Source organism: Pleurodeles waltl, chromosome 2_2, assembly GCF_031143425.1.
Source record: "Pleurodeles waltl isolate 20211129_DDA chromosome 2_2, aPleWal1.hap1.20221129, whole genome shotgun sequence".
Classification (NCBI taxonomy): domain Eukaryota; kingdom Metazoa; phylum Chordata; class Amphibia; order Caudata; family Salamandridae; genus Pleurodeles; species Pleurodeles waltl.
Window position 1 is genome coordinate 926,734,430 of NC_090439.1, and position 17,979 is coordinate 926,752,408.

Sequence of the window (17,979 nt, forward strand, 5' to 3'; positions counted from 1 at the left end):
ACTCTCAGGGTCCCGAGGGGGGCTGGATCCCAGTTTTGAATTTTGTTTTACCCCTCGTTTCTGCCAGTGTTACATGCAGCATCAGAGGGCTCTGGGTCATACCCTCAGATGGCCCTCTTTGCCCCAGTAGTCTATTTCAGGGCCATGAGAGCGTGTCTGCGCCGCCGGTGCAGCAAAGGCGGGCCTAAAGCAAGCCTTTCTGTGCCCGGACTGCATCATCTCAAGTATTCCAGTGAATATCTTCATTGTTTCAAAAATCAAGGGAAGGCTCTATGTGACACTTACTTTGATTGCAGCACAACCTTATCCTGGCATACATGTAAACGATGTAACTTTCAATGTCCGTCTCAGTCTGAGATACAATGCCCGTGTAAGCATCCCGATAGAGTTCAGTTGTCTTGCTCTCTATCGTACTCTTAGAGATTTGACTGCTTGTCGTTAAATGCACAATCACTTATCAAGCATAAGTAAGATTTTTTTAAATCTACTTAGATTCATCTAAGTCAGCTATTGTCTTCATAACGGAGACCTGGGCCAATGAATCCTCTGACCCTGATCTAGCCAAAGACCTTCTTCCTGGTCACTCCATTACCAGACTGGATAAGGCTGGTAATCGTGGTGGATGCGCAGCAGTATTCTTTAAGGACTACCTTACCTTTACCACCCAACCTATAGTCCTTTCTGAATGTGACGCTCTTTATTTGTTGTAAAGCTAACCACCATTCCACACTTTACATACCACTGCTCTATAGGCCCCTAGTTCCAAAGTCAGTTTTTTTTAATCGTTTGCTAATTTCTTAGAACGCAGTGTCTCCCTTGGTAACCTTACGGTACTAGGAGATTTTAATTTACACCTTGAGGATGCCAGTAACATTGATACCTCTGCATTATATGAAACCATCCAGGATTTTGTTCTTTAAACAGTTGGTAAATGTTCCAACTCATGCTGCTGGGCACACCCTGGACAGTATTTTTTCCAATATCGGTGGCCTCGAACTGGATGACTGTCAGGAGGTCATCTGGTCCGACCACAGGGTCCTGCACTTTCATTTTCCCTTGAGGTCCGCAGAGCATGCAGGACCTATTAGACCCAAACCAAAGTAGCACTAGCATGGGGTAAAGCCAGTCTCCCTGATCTGAAAACTAATCTTGTGACCTCCATCCCCTCTCTTTCAGGTGAAGTCAGCGCAGCCACTGCCAGGTGTGCTGATTGGCTTCACATGGCCATAGACAAATGGGTCCCCCTAAATAGGCAAAAGTCAAAGAGAACCTGGCTTATGGCTCCCTGGTTCTCAACTAAACTCATATATGAAAAAAGTGCAGAAGAAAGAAAGGCTGTGGAGAGCTTCTTACTCACCAGAGGAGCGTTAAATACAGGCAGCTGATTCTCGAGTATAAAAATCTGATCAAGTCGCAAAAAAGATACACTTCACTGGCAAAATCTGAGCAGCTAAAAACTCAGCCAGAGAGCTCTTTCAACCGCATTTGTCCACCTTACCTACAGCCCATTTGCCCACTCCCCCCTCCAGGATCGCTGAAACAGCCTAACCTCTTTCTTTAAGACAAAGTGGAAACGGTCTATATTGATTTACTAATGTTACTGACTCTGTTTCCTCTATGAAAGATGGGGGGTATCGATCCTTGACCCTCCTCCTTGAACTGAGTTACCAGCCATTTCCCCTGCTTGGACTACATAGCTCTTGCATCTTATAAAATCTGGACCTTCCAGAGACCCATGTCTTGCCAAGTTCTTTCATAAACTTGAGATTGTTATTGTCCACCCACTGGCTGATCTCCTTAACAGCATTTTGTCTGCAGGTATTTTTCTGTATGATTGGAAAAAAGCGTCTATGTTTAATCTTCTAAAAAGAGCACTCTTGATCCCCTGGAGAACAAAAATTATCGCCCTATCTCACGTTTACCTTTCTTGGCCAAGGTCCTTGAAAGACATTTAAATGTCTCATTAACAGAATATCTGGAGCAATGTGATATTGTAGACCACGCACAGTTTGGTTACAGGAAAGGCCACAGCACTGAAACTGCTCTTATCACCGTGACTGAAGAAGTCAGAGACATTTTTGGCAAAGGCGGGAAGGCAGTATTGGACTTATTGGACCTATCAGCTGCCTTCAACACTGTCAATCACTCAATTTTAAAACAAGATCTGGCTGTTATTGGTCTTCAGGGCGCAGCTTTAAAACTGTCATGCTCATTTCTGAATGACGGTACAATCATTTGCAATGGAGACTTTATCTCTAATCCTTTTACTCTCCTGTGTGGAGTACCACAGAGATCTTCCCTGAGTGTCACCTTGTTTAACATTTACTTTGGCCCTTTTCTCAATCTAATTAGGAATTTTGGTTTCAAAACAGTCTCATATGCGGATGACTCTCAAATTGTGGTCCCCTTTACGAATAACATTATTGAGACTGTCGGCCTCTTTAAGAGCTGTATGTCAGTCAGCAATTGTTAACTGTGTGAGTGCTCATTCTTTGAAGCTAAACTCCAGCAAAATCGAAGTTCTCCTTTTTGGCTTGGAGGAGTCCACTGGAAACCCGGCTGGTGGCCTCATGGTCTTGGCCCGCCTCCTGTACCAGTAAGAAAAGTCAGGAATCTTGGTCTTGTGATGGATTCCAGGCTTGTCCTTGCAGACCATACTGACCAGTTAACTTCTTGATGTTTTTTCACTCTGAAGTTAGTAAAAAAGATTCTCCCCTTCCTCCCTCTGGAACTTCATAAAACGGAGGTCACTTAACTGGTCCACTGTTCACTGTAATGCCCTTTGTGCTGAAGCCCAAATTGGGATCCTAAGGAAACTACAGAGAATCCAGAATTCAGCAGTGTTCTTATTAAATAAAGTGAAAAAACACGAATCAGTCTCAAAGGCCAGAGAAGAGCTCCACTGGCTAACAACCGATAAAACAATTGCGTTTAAAGCTCTCTACATTGTGCATAAAACTCTCTATCAATCTGGCCCAGTCCCTGTAAAAAATAGGATTGCATGGTATGTACCAGGGTGTAACCTTAGATCTTCCACCACTAAAATGATTACCACTCTAAGAATTTTAAAATCTTCCTGGGAGGGTAGATGTTTTTCCACCTACACCTCCTATCTCTGGAATTCTCTTCCAGTCTACCTGAGAAGTCAGCTAAATCTGCTTATGTTTAGGACATTTCATAAAACTTAGTTATTTATGCTTCCCTAGGCACCTTTTCTATTTCTTCACACTCATTTCTTACTGATGTTTTAGACCATTTCTAAGTTCTGCTTTCTTATTTTAGACACTTGAGGCAGTGCCAAGACGCTTTACAAATAAATCAACTCAAACACCCTCAGCGACACAGGGTCAGCTGGGTGCACAGTGCCAACACAGCGTCTGGCGCCCAATGTTAACCAATAGAGACGGGGTAACTAAAGATGTGTTGCTCCCAGGTGGGTAGAGCAGGGTCAGGGGTCGATCTCCTGGAGTTGAGGTAAGTACAACGGGCTCACAAGGCAGTCCCCAGCTTAGACCCGTAGTGGCACAGGGGCAGCCGGGTGCAGTGTGCCAACACAGTGTTGGGTGCCCAATATTATTCAATGGAGGAGATCAGTTTCAGAAACAGGCTGCAGGCTCTGGCCAGGAGGCCAGGACAACCCACAGCTGCCCAGTAAAGTAGAGATGCCAGTGGTCGTTGGGACACCAATGGTCCAGCTCCCCAAGGTCCAGGGGCTCTGGGTGCAGGGGTGTCTTTTGGTTTCAGAAACAATTTACTGGGTAGGTCGCGGTCAGGGGGAGTCTTCAGATTGAGGCTGCAGGCGTCACTGTGGAATCTGGCAGGGGTCAGCCCACATTGGACTCTTGCTCAGAAGCGCTGGGGAACCTTCACAGGACTGGTGGGCCACTTGGGCGCGGGCCGTGGGTGTTGGGTGCAGAGGTGGTTCCAGAGGCATTTTCGCAGTTCCTCTGGCAGACTTCCTATTCTTTGAAGTTGATTTATTTTGGACAGGTTTGCTGTCCACCGGAGATCTTGGTCTTTATCGAAGGCAGGCAGTCCTCCCAATTCTTTGGAGGTTGCTGGGCTGCAAGACAAGTAGTCTTTTGGTGCAAGGTCTTCAAGGGCTACAGCTAGGCAGATAGGGTTGGGGCCATTTCAGTTGGTGTCTGCAGTCTTCTCTGCTGGTGCGACTTCTGAGGTGTCAGGCTCTTCTTAGGACATTTTGAATCTAAGGTTCTGGTCAGGGGATGCCATCTAATACTGTATTTCAGGGGAGTACCTGGTAGTAGCTAATGGGCTTCCTATCGTAGACTAGCTACACCCAGCTGTGTGGCCACCTCCTTTTGGAGGGGGGCACACCCATGATCCTAATTGGTTATTTTTCCTTCCATCCAAGATGGAGGAAAATGAAATGGAGGGGTCACTTATTATGTCTGAGAATTGACAAAGACAAAGTAGGGGCATATTTGACTTGCACCTTTACCCTCACATGTAATATATTGCACCCTTCTTTAGGGCTGTAAGGACTGCTAGAGGGGTGACTTTACTATATTGCATGCAGTGTTAGGAGGCATGGCTCTCAGGCTGAGTGCCTTGGCGAGTTTGCAGTTTTAGTGAGACCTTGTCATGCAACCAGCAATTGTAGTCTGCTTAAGGCTGGTGTGGGGCCTCTCAGAGTGGCACAATTGGTGTTGCAGCTCTGGGGGCCCCTCTTCAGTACCCATGCCTTATGTACCAGCGGTAACACTTCCTAGGGACTTACAAGGGTGGTTGAAGTTGCCAATCCCAGTACAGTTTGGGGGAAAGAGATCTGGCCTTGGGAACATATTTAGGAGGGGCCCAGGGCACTTAGAAACCACATCAAGTTCTAGGCAAAAAGTGGGAGGCTAACATGTCAAAAGAGGCCCTTTCTCACAATTACCAAACAAGTTCTCCCTGAAGTCTCTTGTTTGTTCCTGATGTACTCTCATGCAGTGCACAACACATAAGTCGTTATAAAAACTTAGATAGGACCCTATGGCATAATTTCCCACCCTGTTACAATTATAAAAAAACATTTTATTGTGTTTGGGCTGGGGAGCTTGGGGACGGTACCCCCACACCACAATTCCAGTACTCTTTCGTACAACTTTGATTATGATCTTCATTGTCTGGCCACATGCTGAACATGAAGGAATCAAATTCACATCCCACAAATATATCTACATTGAGGTATTGCATGTTTGAGCAGTTTCTACCACCTGTAGACAGTCATGCTTCCACCAGTGAAGCACTATCCACCATACTGTCAGTACACAGAAAACATTCACCAATCTGTTTCCTCCCACTCATCTTTGAGTACAAGTTCAAGGACTCCACTACATTTAACCACATGGGTGTGTCGGACATCCGGGAGCCGTCCACGCTAAAGTGCTCATGTGCTTCAGATGGCTTCTGTCTATCCACCCACATGATACTTGAAACCCATCTGGTGTGGGCACCGGAGGGATTTCCTTTAGAAAGAAATAGCCTCGGGAGATGCGTGAGAACTTCCTCATCATCCAGGGCTGTTTCTTTGTTTCATTGAAATGATGATCAATGCGTGCAGCGCACTGATGTCATTTCACTGAAACTGAAATGAGCCGTTTGTCTCATTTGACTTTCACTGCCTCGGTGGTCAGGAGGGTGTCTCAGCCCCCCAGCACCAAGGCAGATGGAAGAGGTATAATTGGAAAGGGGAGAATCTCCCCTTTCCAATGGTACACCTCCCTAGTGGATCCCTGCTTTGGGATCACTGCAGGAGGGCAATATCCAAGCAGGGATCCAGCCATCAATCACCAGGAATGAGGAGAGGCTCCTTGGGCAAGGGCTTTTGCTCCCCCTGTTTTTTTTTTTTTTAATGAGATGAGGGCAATAGACACCCATCTGAACTCCCCCCCAAGCCCCCCTGAGGGGCGGGGGAGCACAAAGCCCAATAGGCACCAGGGATTTTATTTGGTAGTGTAGGGGTAGGGGCTCCTCACAATGGGCATAGCATGCCCCCCCCCCCCCAAAGAAAAAAAAATGTGGGCACAATCTTTCTTCCCCCTTGGGGCATATGGGGAATATTTACTCCAATCTGCCCCCCAGGGCGGGAAGGATGTCCAATAGGGACCAGGGAAGCATTTATTTTTAACAATCGAGAGGGTGGGTATGGTTATGCCCCCCAACTGAAGGGAGCAACAACAGTCTTTCTGTCCCTCCGACTGGCTTGCTAGGTTTCCCTTGGTGCCAGATGAGGTATGGGCCAAAAACCACAGCTACCCACTTTGCAAAAAACGAGTCAGTTTACGTGGAAAAATTTGATGTATCCATGTTGCGTTTTGTGCAGTTTCCTGTTGCGGGCGCTAGGCCTATCCACGTAAGTGAGGTACCATTTTCATCAGAAGACCTTGGGTTAATGCTGAGTGGAAGGGAGTTGTGGCTCTGTTCAGATTCCAGAACTTTCCATCACAAATGTGAGGAGAATGTGTATTTTAGTCTAAGTTTGAGGTTTGCAAGGGATTCTGGGTAAAACAACCTGATGAAAGCCACACAAGTCACCCCACCCTAGATTCCCTAGGTGTCTAGTTTTCAAAAGGGTTTGCTTGGTTTCCCTAGGTGCCAGCTAAGGTAGGGCCCTAAAACCTGAGCTACCTTTTTTGCAAAAGACTGGTCAATTTTGCTTTGGAGAATTTGATGTATCCATGTTGAGTTTTGGGCCATTTCCTGTTGTGAGCAGTAGGCCTATCCACACAAGTGAGGTTCCAGGAGACTTGGGGGAGCACAGAATAGGGGAACAAGTGTTATCATCAATTGTCTTTCTCTGCATTTGCACCTACCAAATGTAGGACAGTGTGTACAAAGTCATTTTGAGAAATGCCCTCTAACTCACATGCTAGTATGAGTAACCCCAAATTCAGAGATATGCAAATAACCACTGCTTCTAAAATCCATATTTTGGTTCCAATTCGGAAATAGCCTATTTTTCACTCTTTATATTTTACCAAATGAATTACTGTATACCCCATACACAATGAAAAGCCATTGCGAGGTCTAGCTCAAGCTGAATTCCGAATTTTGTCTACTTTTCAGAAATGTATAGCTTTCCGGTATCCACTATTGGTTTCACACCCATTTCTACCACTAACTTGAATGAGGTTGAAAGCACAAAAATAGGAAAAATGGGCTGTGTCTGAGTAAAATGCCAAAACTGTGTTGAAAATATTGGTTTTCTGATTAAAAACTACCTGTTTGTGAAAGCTGGAAGGATGGTGATTTTAGCACTGCAACCCCTTTGTTGATGCCATTTACAGGGGGAAAAAGACGCTTTCTTTTTAAGCACTTTTTCCCATTTCCCTCCCCCCCACCCCCCCCCCCCCAAACAATACTTAGGTGTAATTTGGATAATACCTCGATACCCTTGGTATCCTTAGAATCCCCACCTTTAAATTCCCCATGATGTTAAGAAAAAAAGGATGCAAATTTGGCATGGATAAAATATTATAGGTGTCTAAAGCGCGAACTACCCCAAATAGCCAAAAAAAGGCTTAGCACTGGGGGGAAAAAAGGCCTGGTAGTGAAAGAGTTAAACCACTAGAATCCAGGCATCATTGCCCATAATAGTTAGCCCTATTCTGCCAAGCTGATTTAGGTAATTTAAATCTGGATGAAGTCAAGGACTCATAGAAGCAAGCTTTTGCTTCCCCAAAGTCATGAGCTGGCCCATCTTGCCCTGAAATTCTCCATGCCCTTCCTGTTTTCCAAATAATAATGTTTTTCCTTTTTGCTTATTTTTTTTGTCCATCTGTTACTGTTGATTACTATGGTGTTTCTGTTAATGTTTGTTGATAGGTTTGTTGCGACAGACTGACGCATTTTCGTTAGTAATATTCCACCTGTTATTGAAACCCTAAAATAAAAAAATGGAGAAAGGCTATGAAAGGTGCTGCACTGCTTCTAGCTGTGTGGTCTGTGTACTTACGAAGGGAATTATGCAAATGTTGAGAAACTAGTGATCATGTTTCCATCTTCCAGTCCAGTTGACACATCCAGGACACTCTGGCTACGTTCTCCAACATCCTTGGCTTTGTGCCGTGCAGGTGGTGGATGTATTTGACCAACATGACCTACATGTTGTCCATGTGCAGTAGAATACATTGCTGCATTCTACCTCTTTCCATGCACCTGATGTTGAACGATCCAACAATGAGCTCCAGGCACTTCATTTGCATCACCATCTTTTGCCCAGACCACATCTTTTTCCACAGTGCCTGACCTACTACAACCCTATTCTGTGATATGAACCTGTTCTTTACAAGAATTGGCCCCATATGTTCCCTCCATAAGTACCTGTATGATTCACCACCTACTAAAGCATGTCTGATGGATATTCACTGATTATTGTTCATCACCCTGCATAAATGAAAGACTGCCAAGGGGTTCAGAAATCTAGCCAGAACCAACGGGGACTTCAAGCCCATCATTTTAGCCATCTCAGGGAGTGTCTCTGAGGTTTGCCAACATGTCTCACGCTTTTGAGTTAAAGCACGAAAGAGAGTTTCAGATTGCTCAGTACGTGCATAGACTCTGCTTCCTTCTGTCAGGTTGAAGAGCATTGTGTAAATAGTGTCATTGTGCTTACACATTATTAGCTTTCTAGCTTTAATGTCAGGTAAAATGACATAAAAGCTGGAGACGTTTCAGTTTCTTATGAAATAGTTTTTTTTTTTTTTTTTTTAAAGTGTCAGTTCTTTCTAAATTTGAATCTCAGGGAACCATAGGAAACAAAAAGTATTGTCAACTTTACTTCGTCAAACAACCCCAGGCCTGGATGTCTAGCAATCACACACTTATTTAACATATTAATGCTAGGTGGGCTCAGTAATAATACAGTTAACATGCTGAAGTGTAAAGAGTCTTGAGGTAGGCTAAGAGAGGCGGAATCATTATGGTAGCATGTGAAACTCTTCTGGAAAGAGAAGTAATTCAAAATATACTAATATTCTCTACTTTGACTAGAAGCATGCCAAACGCACATGTTTACTTCTGTTGGTGTGTATAGTTCGGATCACTATAAACTATTTAATCTGCTTTGTTGCATCTTTCCAAAAAATATTGTTCTGTTCTTATCTACAGCCCGAGTTAGGGGACTTGGAAACCTGGCAGGAAAACACAAATGCTTGGGAGGAAGAAGATGATGCTTTACAAACTGAGGAAGTTTTTCGGTATGTTTTTATTAAATATTTCTCTAGATCTCAAAACAATTCTAAGGATTTAACACAAACATTAAAAAGCTGGTGTGAATATTTTTTATCCCAACCTCCTCCTGAGTCTAATAATGAAGGATATACTTTCCACAAGATGTTGTATGCAGTGCTTATTTAAGCAGGTGGCGGCACCAGCGCTTAATTTTCCGCATCACTTATTTACCGAGCGTAAGAGGGGGAAATTGACCAGATCGGAAAGACAGCAAGAGAAAGAATGCAAAACCTTCCCAAATGGAGAAAGCAGGAACCTGTATGAGGGAGATAAGGGGGTTGTCTTATAGTGGATTAAAGAAGTAAGAGGTGGTTTAAAAATGACCTGCCTTGTTATTCCATGCGCCAATTTTTCATTACGCAGGCCACAGACTTTTGAACAGAGTTAGTCACCAGTGCCTTCTTTCACAAATTAAGCCCTTGTTGTATCCAATGTGAGCTCTGGCTTTCCTCATAGTACTGCCCATTTAGCTCAGGTCTTCAAGTACTACATGCCTTCCCAACCACCCCCCTGGATGCAGTGGTGCTGAAACAGTTTTCAGAGTGAGGGTGTTGGCATCAATGTTACATCACGAACATCGTATGGATTGTTAAAAATTCAAGCATCGCACAAAGAACAAGTATATCAAATGAGCAACACCAGTTACGTAGGGCAGTGGTAAAGGTGTGGTATGTAGCTAATGGTGCATTTTAGAGCATACTGTCACAAATATATTACTAAAGCATGGTGTGGTAGCACATTGCCTTTTACAAAAAGCACCTTTTCTATTGAAATGGCAACCACATCCACATTGACTTGAAGTTTTACTGATAAACCTATATAGCACACAAATGATAATGTGTGGAGATCACGTTTCAGCAACTATTTATTGTTTGCACAACACCAAGTGTCTTGGTTTGCTTTGATCATATTACATTTTTCTTTTCATCATACTCCAGAATTCCAAAAATTACAGAATTACATTTGTGCTTTTCTAACTGCTACGTTTTGAAATATTTGTATATTTCTTTTACTAGTATTTGAGTGTTGTGTTATAAAGGTTATTAAACAAAACTGACATATATGAACTTCCTATGGCCCAGCAAGATTGTAAGATAGTTTGCTTTAAAAAATCCTCTGACTTTGCAGTCAGAGAAAGAAAAGTAAACCGCACTCTTCATGTTAACAGAATAGGCTGCACTTTGTCAGAAGACATAGCTTGACATTTGATCTGTCTTTAAACGCATAGTTAATGTAACAAGATAAAAGCAAAATTTAAAGGTATCTTTATTGCTCATTTACCTTCAGAGCGCAAGCAAGTTTATTTTGAGGGTGCTGCAGCACCCCTACTTCCAGTGTCTATTATTGGATGGTGCAGTGGTGGTGATGTGAGCTCCAGTGCCATACTGGGAACGCCCCAAAGCAGCTTTATAAGGAATGTGTTGACAATTTCAGATTTTACTGCTCACATGTTGGTGTACTGCTTTAGTCATCCAGGTTACGGATAATAAATGGATGTTGAATGTGTATTCTTCTTTGTTAGCATTATTGAAAATATTTACCTTGTTGTTTGGTACGGCTGTAAATCACTAGACGTAGGTGCTGAACCTGCAGTGCTCTTCTTAAGAAATGACGTGGCATTTTGCTCTGCATTTTTTGTATTTGGTTCTCAGTTTTCAATTACTGTCCTGGTCTATGTCATTTGAAGAATAGGTGCAATGAAAGCTTGCATGGTGTTTTATCTGTTTTAGTTGTGACATTGTTGAGCAATGTTTTAGGTTTCTTGATAGGCTTGATATGTGAGTTGTCTTCATATTATCGGTCAGTGTTTTTGATCTATGGCTTGCAAGTCTGTGTGTGATCCACCTAAAGTTCTGGGGAGCATACAGCCTTACAGTTGTACGCGAGTGAGTTGTTCGCTGATGTTTGTTGTGTTGTAATATTAGCCTGTAATATGGAGCACTGAACCATTTTGTTTAGCTAGGTCAATAGAAGTTGTGGATGGCCTGCAAGTCTTGAAGGGCTCATGGTGTAGGCATGATGTTGTCTTGTTTGTAATGGTTAGTGTTGGTACTTGGGATAAAGGTCCACTAATCAACCAGAGAAGTGTAGTGTGACGTGGACTGGGGTACAGTGTGCCCAGTCAATTCGGAAAGTCTAGTGCAACTTGAGTATGTCAGTCATTTTGAAGCTACAATGCTTGCAAGGCTTGTAGTTTGTAGTCCTGCAGTTTGTTTAAGTGCTTCTGTGTCCAATGTAGAATATAGAGACCTTGTCTGGTGTGTGTTTCTCAAGATAAGCAAGCCTTCTTACTGTTAGTATTAATAAAATCTGTGCATTGTGCAAGTGATTGTATGGATTTTGTCCTGTGATGTATAAGTTTGTGTTGTAATAATATTCTGGTGTTCTAGCATGAGTGTGATCACGTTTGTAATTTTTGTAACCATTGGTACAGAGTGGATCTTGGTGAATAAGGTATTGAATTGTCGCGTGGGCTCTCACTATCCTAAATGAGACTACTGGATTTCTAGGCAGCAGGATCGATAACGTTGTGGGGGACTGAGTTTGACCCACGTGTAAGGAACTCTGTCACCCTAAATCCGTTTTTTGCTCCGGCTAACTAGCAGTGCCTCATTTCTCCCACGGGGAAGAGATGATTGGGCAGCAGAGCGCATGACATCTTTGGAACTTCTCAGGGAAGTCGTGGTCACTCAGATCCAAACCAACTCTCTCATTTACAATATGATCTCATATACAAATGACAAAGACAGTATAAGTTTTATATAATGATTTAATAAAACTACTGTATTTTAGATAATGAGGCATGAGCCGCAATAACCAGAACCATACAACACAGTAGGGTTGAAATAGTTACCAGGAGAGTAAAACATAAGAACAAAGCGATCATCGTGTATAATAGTTTCTACTCTCCCTCTGCTTGTTCTATTTCGAGCACAGCATGTTAAGCTTCTAGCTTGCCTGTCTGTATCACTGGGGAGACATCAGCCCTCATACCTGAGCAAAGGCCTGTGATCTTGGTTCAGCATCTGCAACGAGGCAGTCAGCGTCTAGTTGTGGTTCCCTGGTCGGAATCTCCCTCTTCCGTGTATTGGGACAAGGAATTGATTTTATAACTAACATGTCAGCGTGATCACAAAATGTCCCTACGCAGAAATGCCAAGTCTAAACTCCTACCACGTCTATCGGCAATGTACCAGACTGTATCCTTGACTGAAGCACAGAGTGAATGTGTTATGGAGAACTCCAGTGCTGAAGTAGGCAAAACAGTGTGATATGAATAAAAAACAAAACCGTAGAACTGGCTATTTGAAAAATAACAGTACGAAGCCTAATAAAGAGCATTTAGAGCAAAGTGCACAGAGGCTCTAAGCTGCCAGCAAATGAATAAAATACATCCAGGGCAAAGTGCACAAAGGCCTAAAGCCTGAAGCTAACGCGCAAAGGATATGTAAAACCAACCACACTACAGAATGTTGTTTATTTTCTGTTGTGATGGAGGTTTGGTTGACTGAAATACATTTTCCTGTGACTGTGCGCAATGTATTTGTTGCACAAAGCAGTTTGTGTGATATATAGGTGTGAGGCATTTGTTATAAGTTTTTAGCACGCAAGAGCAGGCTGACAGGGAAATTGAATTTGTGTTGCACAGAATGGATCTATTTCTCCTGGAGTCAGTCAGTGAGCTTATTAGCAAAAGCGCCAATCTTAAATTAACATCTAGATCCAGGTGCGGAGTTGTATTTTTCTTCTCCTGACTGCAACCATAACATTTATCCTTTATGCTGAATCTTACCCTGTCTCTTTAATACCTTCATTTAAATGTTTCTTTTAAACAAATCTCGAAATGGTATCGCTCCTTAACCACTTTCCTCTGTAGGGGTTTATTGGTGAAATTGTTTCTTTATTCAGGTGTCTGTAATGACATAATCTTTACAAGCCTACTTGAACTTTGCCTTATTGTGCATTATGGTGCATTCATATTTTGGAGGGTCACAGTGAAATATATTCAGCCTGCCCTGAGCGCTCTCCACTGGCTCCCAGTTGAGTTCTGGATAAAATGTAAACCACTGTGCATTCAGCACAAGGCATAAGAGGGCAAATGATCCTTTCTTCCTTCAAAAAGTGGCAGAAACTTAAGTTTGGCCCAGAGCATGCACTCCTGTTCGGCCCATCCGAGCCAACAAGGTTCCTTCAAGAGACTGAAGTATGGTGGGAGATCATTGGGAGCCTAGGGACTGAGACTGTAACAGCCTCATCTCTCAATTGGAGACAGAAGCTGGTTACCTCCAGTTCATGAAGCTTCTGAAACCTGAAATGTTCACACAGGCCTTGTGGCTGCATTCAAGTTTTCCTGAACTGACTTATTTCATATTTCTCTGCCAATGTTCTGTAGTAGCATAGGTGAAGTTCAGCGCCTTACAAATCGATAAGTAACACTTGTTGCCTAAATAAATGTTCAAATGCTGCAGTGATCAAATCCCTGCTTCATCTTTACACATTTGAGATGCTGTTTTTTAAACAAAAAAAGATACCCCGTGACTAACTAGAAATAGCTTTCTCTTGATCTTGAAGGTGGTTTAGTAAGCAAAGCAGCAGATAGGAGGGAAAAGTGTGAATGGATGTTCTGATTGCCTCATGCTAAAAGGATCAGATGTCACATGAGGCCCTCCTGCCTTGTTGCAAAGGGTTCATAGAGGCAGGTGGAGGTGTTATCTGTTTACAAACACAATAGATTTTGAAAATGAAGATAGTATAGTGCTGTAGTGACCGTCTCCGTGCTGAAAAAAATATGCTACACCAATTCTGGCACTCTCCATTTGTAGTTCAGACACCTGCAAGCAAAGTTTCCCAATCATCATAAGATGTTTGTTTTAAAAATGTGCAGCACATGGAATATTAAATATGTGCATGCATATGTGAGTTGGAAGTTTGCTTTTATACTTTGTTTTATAGAATCCATAGCCAAGAGGAATTTCAACATTTAGTAGACTGTTTATTCTACATGTGTAGTGTTAGACTTGGCATCCTTGGCATGGTCTCCCCTAACTTTTTGCCTCTCCTTCCCAAGTTGTTTCTGTGTGTTGGACTCTGTTTTTGCTGTTTTGTTTGCTCTGGACACTATACCACTGCTGACCAGTGCTAAAGTGTAAGTGTTCCCTGTGTAAATTATATGTGTAATTGGCTTTCCATAATTGGCATATTTGATTTACTGGTGAGTCCCTATTAAAGTGCACTAGAAGTGCCCAGGGCCTGTAAATCAAATGCTACTAGTGGGCCTGCAGCACTGGTTGTGCCACCCACATGAGTAGCCCTGTAAACATGGCTCAGACCTGCCACTGCAGTGTCTGCGTGTTCAGTTTTAAACTGCCAATTCGACCTGGCAAGTGTACCCACTTGCAAGGCCTAAAAGCTTCCCTTTTTTCTACATGCAAGGCCCCCTTACTTTAGGCCCTAGGTAGCCCCCTGGGCAGGGTACAGTGTATGTTAAAGGTGGGACATGTACTGATGTGTTACATGTTCTAACAGTGAAATACTGCTAAATTCAGTCTTCACTGTTGCAAGGCCTATCTCTCTCATAGGTTAACAGGGGGGCTGCCTTCAAATATTATTAAAACGTAGATTCCCTTTAGGAGCAGATAGAAATATGGAGTTTAGGGTCTCTGAACTCACAATTTAAAAAGACATCTTTTAGTGAAATTGTTTTTTAGATTGTTAGTTTGAAAATGCCACTTTTAGAAAGTGGACATTTTCTTGCTTAAACCTTTCTATGACTCTGCTTGTTTGTGGATTGCCTGTCTTGGTCGGTTTGACAGTTGGGCTGTTTGTGAATCTCCTCTAGACAGTGACACAAAGGGAGCTGGAGTGTAGCCTGCATATCCTGATGAGCCATCTGGGTGGGAGGGGAAGGGAGGAGTGGTCATTTACACCTGAATGGGCTGTGCCTGCCCTCACATAATGCAGTCACCAACCCCCTGGGGGGTGTCGGGTGAGGCCTGGGTAAGGCAGGATCTTACATACAACAGAGACCTTTCTTTGAAGTAGCCCTACTTCAAAGGCAGAAAGGGGTATAAATATTGGACCCAAAACCCCTGAAAATCAGATTACTTCTGGAACCAAGAGGAACCCCTGCCAAGGAGAAGAGCTTGATGAGGAGTACTGCCCATTTGCCTGTGTCTGTGCTTTGCTGGGCTGGCCTGCAGTAGCTGCTTCTGCCTGAGAGATGACAAAGACTGACTTTTGTGTCACTTTCCACAAGTGAAGAATCTCCAAGGGCTTGAACTGAGCTTGCCCCCTGTTGAAGTCTCAGGGACATCAAAGACTTCTCTCTGCCAGCACCTGGACTCTCTGCTGAGACATCTGCCCTGCCAAGTGGTGCCCTAACCTGTCTCTGGGCCGTTGAAGGTGAAGCTGGTGGAAAAGGACAGAAATTCTGGCAAAGACTGCAGTGCAGGGAAATTTTTGATGCACCATCCGCAACGCGGCTGATAAACGACGCGCCGCCTTGTGGCTAATATCGATGCTCCAATTGTATCGCGGCTGGGAGATAGACGCATCACGGCTGAAGAAACATCGCCCAACACCCACTAACCGGCTGCTGATAATGACGCAAGCCCCACGCAGCACGGTTTCCAGACACCGTGTGACCGGATTTCAAGCCCAAAATTGCTGGGCGTGAAAAATCAACGCAAAGTCTGCCCGGACCCGAGGTGCCCGTCTGGGAATAGACACATCGATCTCTTGCGGGAGAGAAGAAACGATGCACGCCACCTCGACCGGAGAAGGAACGACGCACGGTTTGTTTGTGAGTGAGAAATCGACGCATCGCTGGCCTTTTCTGAACCACTCTCGCCAGTTCGGCTTGATTTTTGACGATAACTTGGTACTTTGTGTAACAACAGTATTCTCGCTGTTTTCTAAGGATTAAGACTTATTCTTTCTAAAATTTATATCTTGACTTGTGTGTTGGATATTTGTTGTTCTGGTCTTGTTTGATTTAGATAAATATTAACTAGTTTTCTAAACTGGTTGTGTGTGTTGGTACAAATACTTTACACATTGCTTCTGAAGTTGAGTCTGCCTGCTCGTGCCAAGCTACCAAGGGGGTGAGCGGGGGTTAACTGAGGGTGAATCTCCTTTACCCTGACTAGAGTGAGGGTCCTTGCTTGGACAAGGGGTAATCTGACTGCCAACCAAAGACTCCATTTCTAACAGGTAGCATAGTATGTACTGCGTCTAACCAGTAAATATTTTACCTTAATTTTCTATCAGGGGGAACTGATAAACTTTATACTGTGTCTAACCAAAAAACATATATTTTACAGCAAGCTGCATTTGCTTCAGATATGTTTTGGGCATGTTTTCTTCCATTTGAAGACAACATGTAAATAAGAGACATTGCATTGCACAAAATGTAAGTCTTCTGGAGACTGATCGGCATCCACTCCACACGTCTTTGGACCTTGCAGGGGACTCGCACCCTGGTCCTTGATGACCTTCTCAACAAAAATGTACACAAGATGATGGAAAGGACGTGCTTTCAAAACTGAAGTTGGATTTTAAACTGCAATTCTGAAAATGCCACTTTTAGAAAGTTACTGTAATAGAAAATGGGTATGGCCTATAAAACAGAGAGGCTAGGCCAATCAAACCACACAAAAGAAACAAGAGCCAACACTGTAATTGACTTGGAAATAATTATTTCAATGAGAATGTAAAACCAATTAATTCATGACATTTATCCAGAACAATTGTAATTGAATAATATTTATCACACACCAAAGAACAAATACAAAAGTGAGCAGTTACCTCACATAAAAAAAGTTTTTTGGCATTGCACACACATTACATACATCGAAAACATATAATAATATACAAATTGAAAAACACAAACCAACACAAAAAAATCAACCTAAAATTCAGGCTCTGCACCAATTTGAAATAGAGGAAACTCAGAGCCTCTCATTCGCAAAATTTTTAAGGCTCCTCCTTAAAGAGCAGAAGGGCGCAGAGGTGCTAATTATAAGTCTTTGTGGTAGCTCAAACAGGAATGATGTGCAATACAAGACAATGCTTTGAATTCTCCCTGAAGGCCATACCTTCTTTTAAAGTGCTCACTGCTGCTCCCTATTGTTGACGCGTTTCGAACCCACTGGATTCAAGGGTTCTCTTCAGGGCACAGATCACCAAAACTCAACTGGTCAGAAGGAACTGCCCTTTTATGAATGGCTTACCACCAAAGCAGGAGTATCACGATTCGAGTAGAGAAACGCTCCTCGAATTGCTACACTGAAGTATAAGTCACTTTAATTGCTTGTCCTTCTGCTTGCTCACGAGGCATTCAAACCGATATGTATTCAAACCGATGTTAATCCAGCAAAAAAAAAAAAGCATTGGTTTGAATGTATCGTGAGCAAGCAGAAGGACAAGCAATTAAAGGGATTTATACTTCAGTGCAGCAAGTCGAGGAGTGTTTCTGGAGAGGGTCAATAAAAGATCCTTGATTTGGCGCCACACCTGGCTCCACATTTACAGCTTTAAGCATGAAGTTCTGCAGCATATGTGCACCCTGCCCTTTGACCTAGGACATCTCTTCAGGCCCCATGTTAATGGAGTGTTTAGACACTGTCACGTCCAAGTCTGTGGGTGCTGTCAAACCCTTCAGGCTCCTTTTGGAGGCATTAGTGCAAGTCAGACTCCAAAATCTCTTCTCCTGAGCCTACCTCTTCATATCGAAGACGACAG

General features: G+C 43.2%; 1 protein-coding gene across 2 annotated transcripts in view; it reads left to right on the forward strand.

The window, feature by feature from the left end:
* Window positions 1–17,979, forward strand: part of EBAG9 (estrogen receptor binding site associated antigen 9) — a 166,001-nt gene that overhangs the window by 135,916 nt on the left and 12,106 nt on the right. For both annotated transcript variants that reach the window (XM_069220632.1, XM_069220633.1), the window contains one exon: window positions 9,115–9,203. In XM_069220632.1, the coding sequence (XP_069076733.1) occupies window positions 9,115–9,203 (89 nt within the window). The remainder of the gene's footprint in view (window positions 1–9,114; window positions 9,204–17,979) is intronic.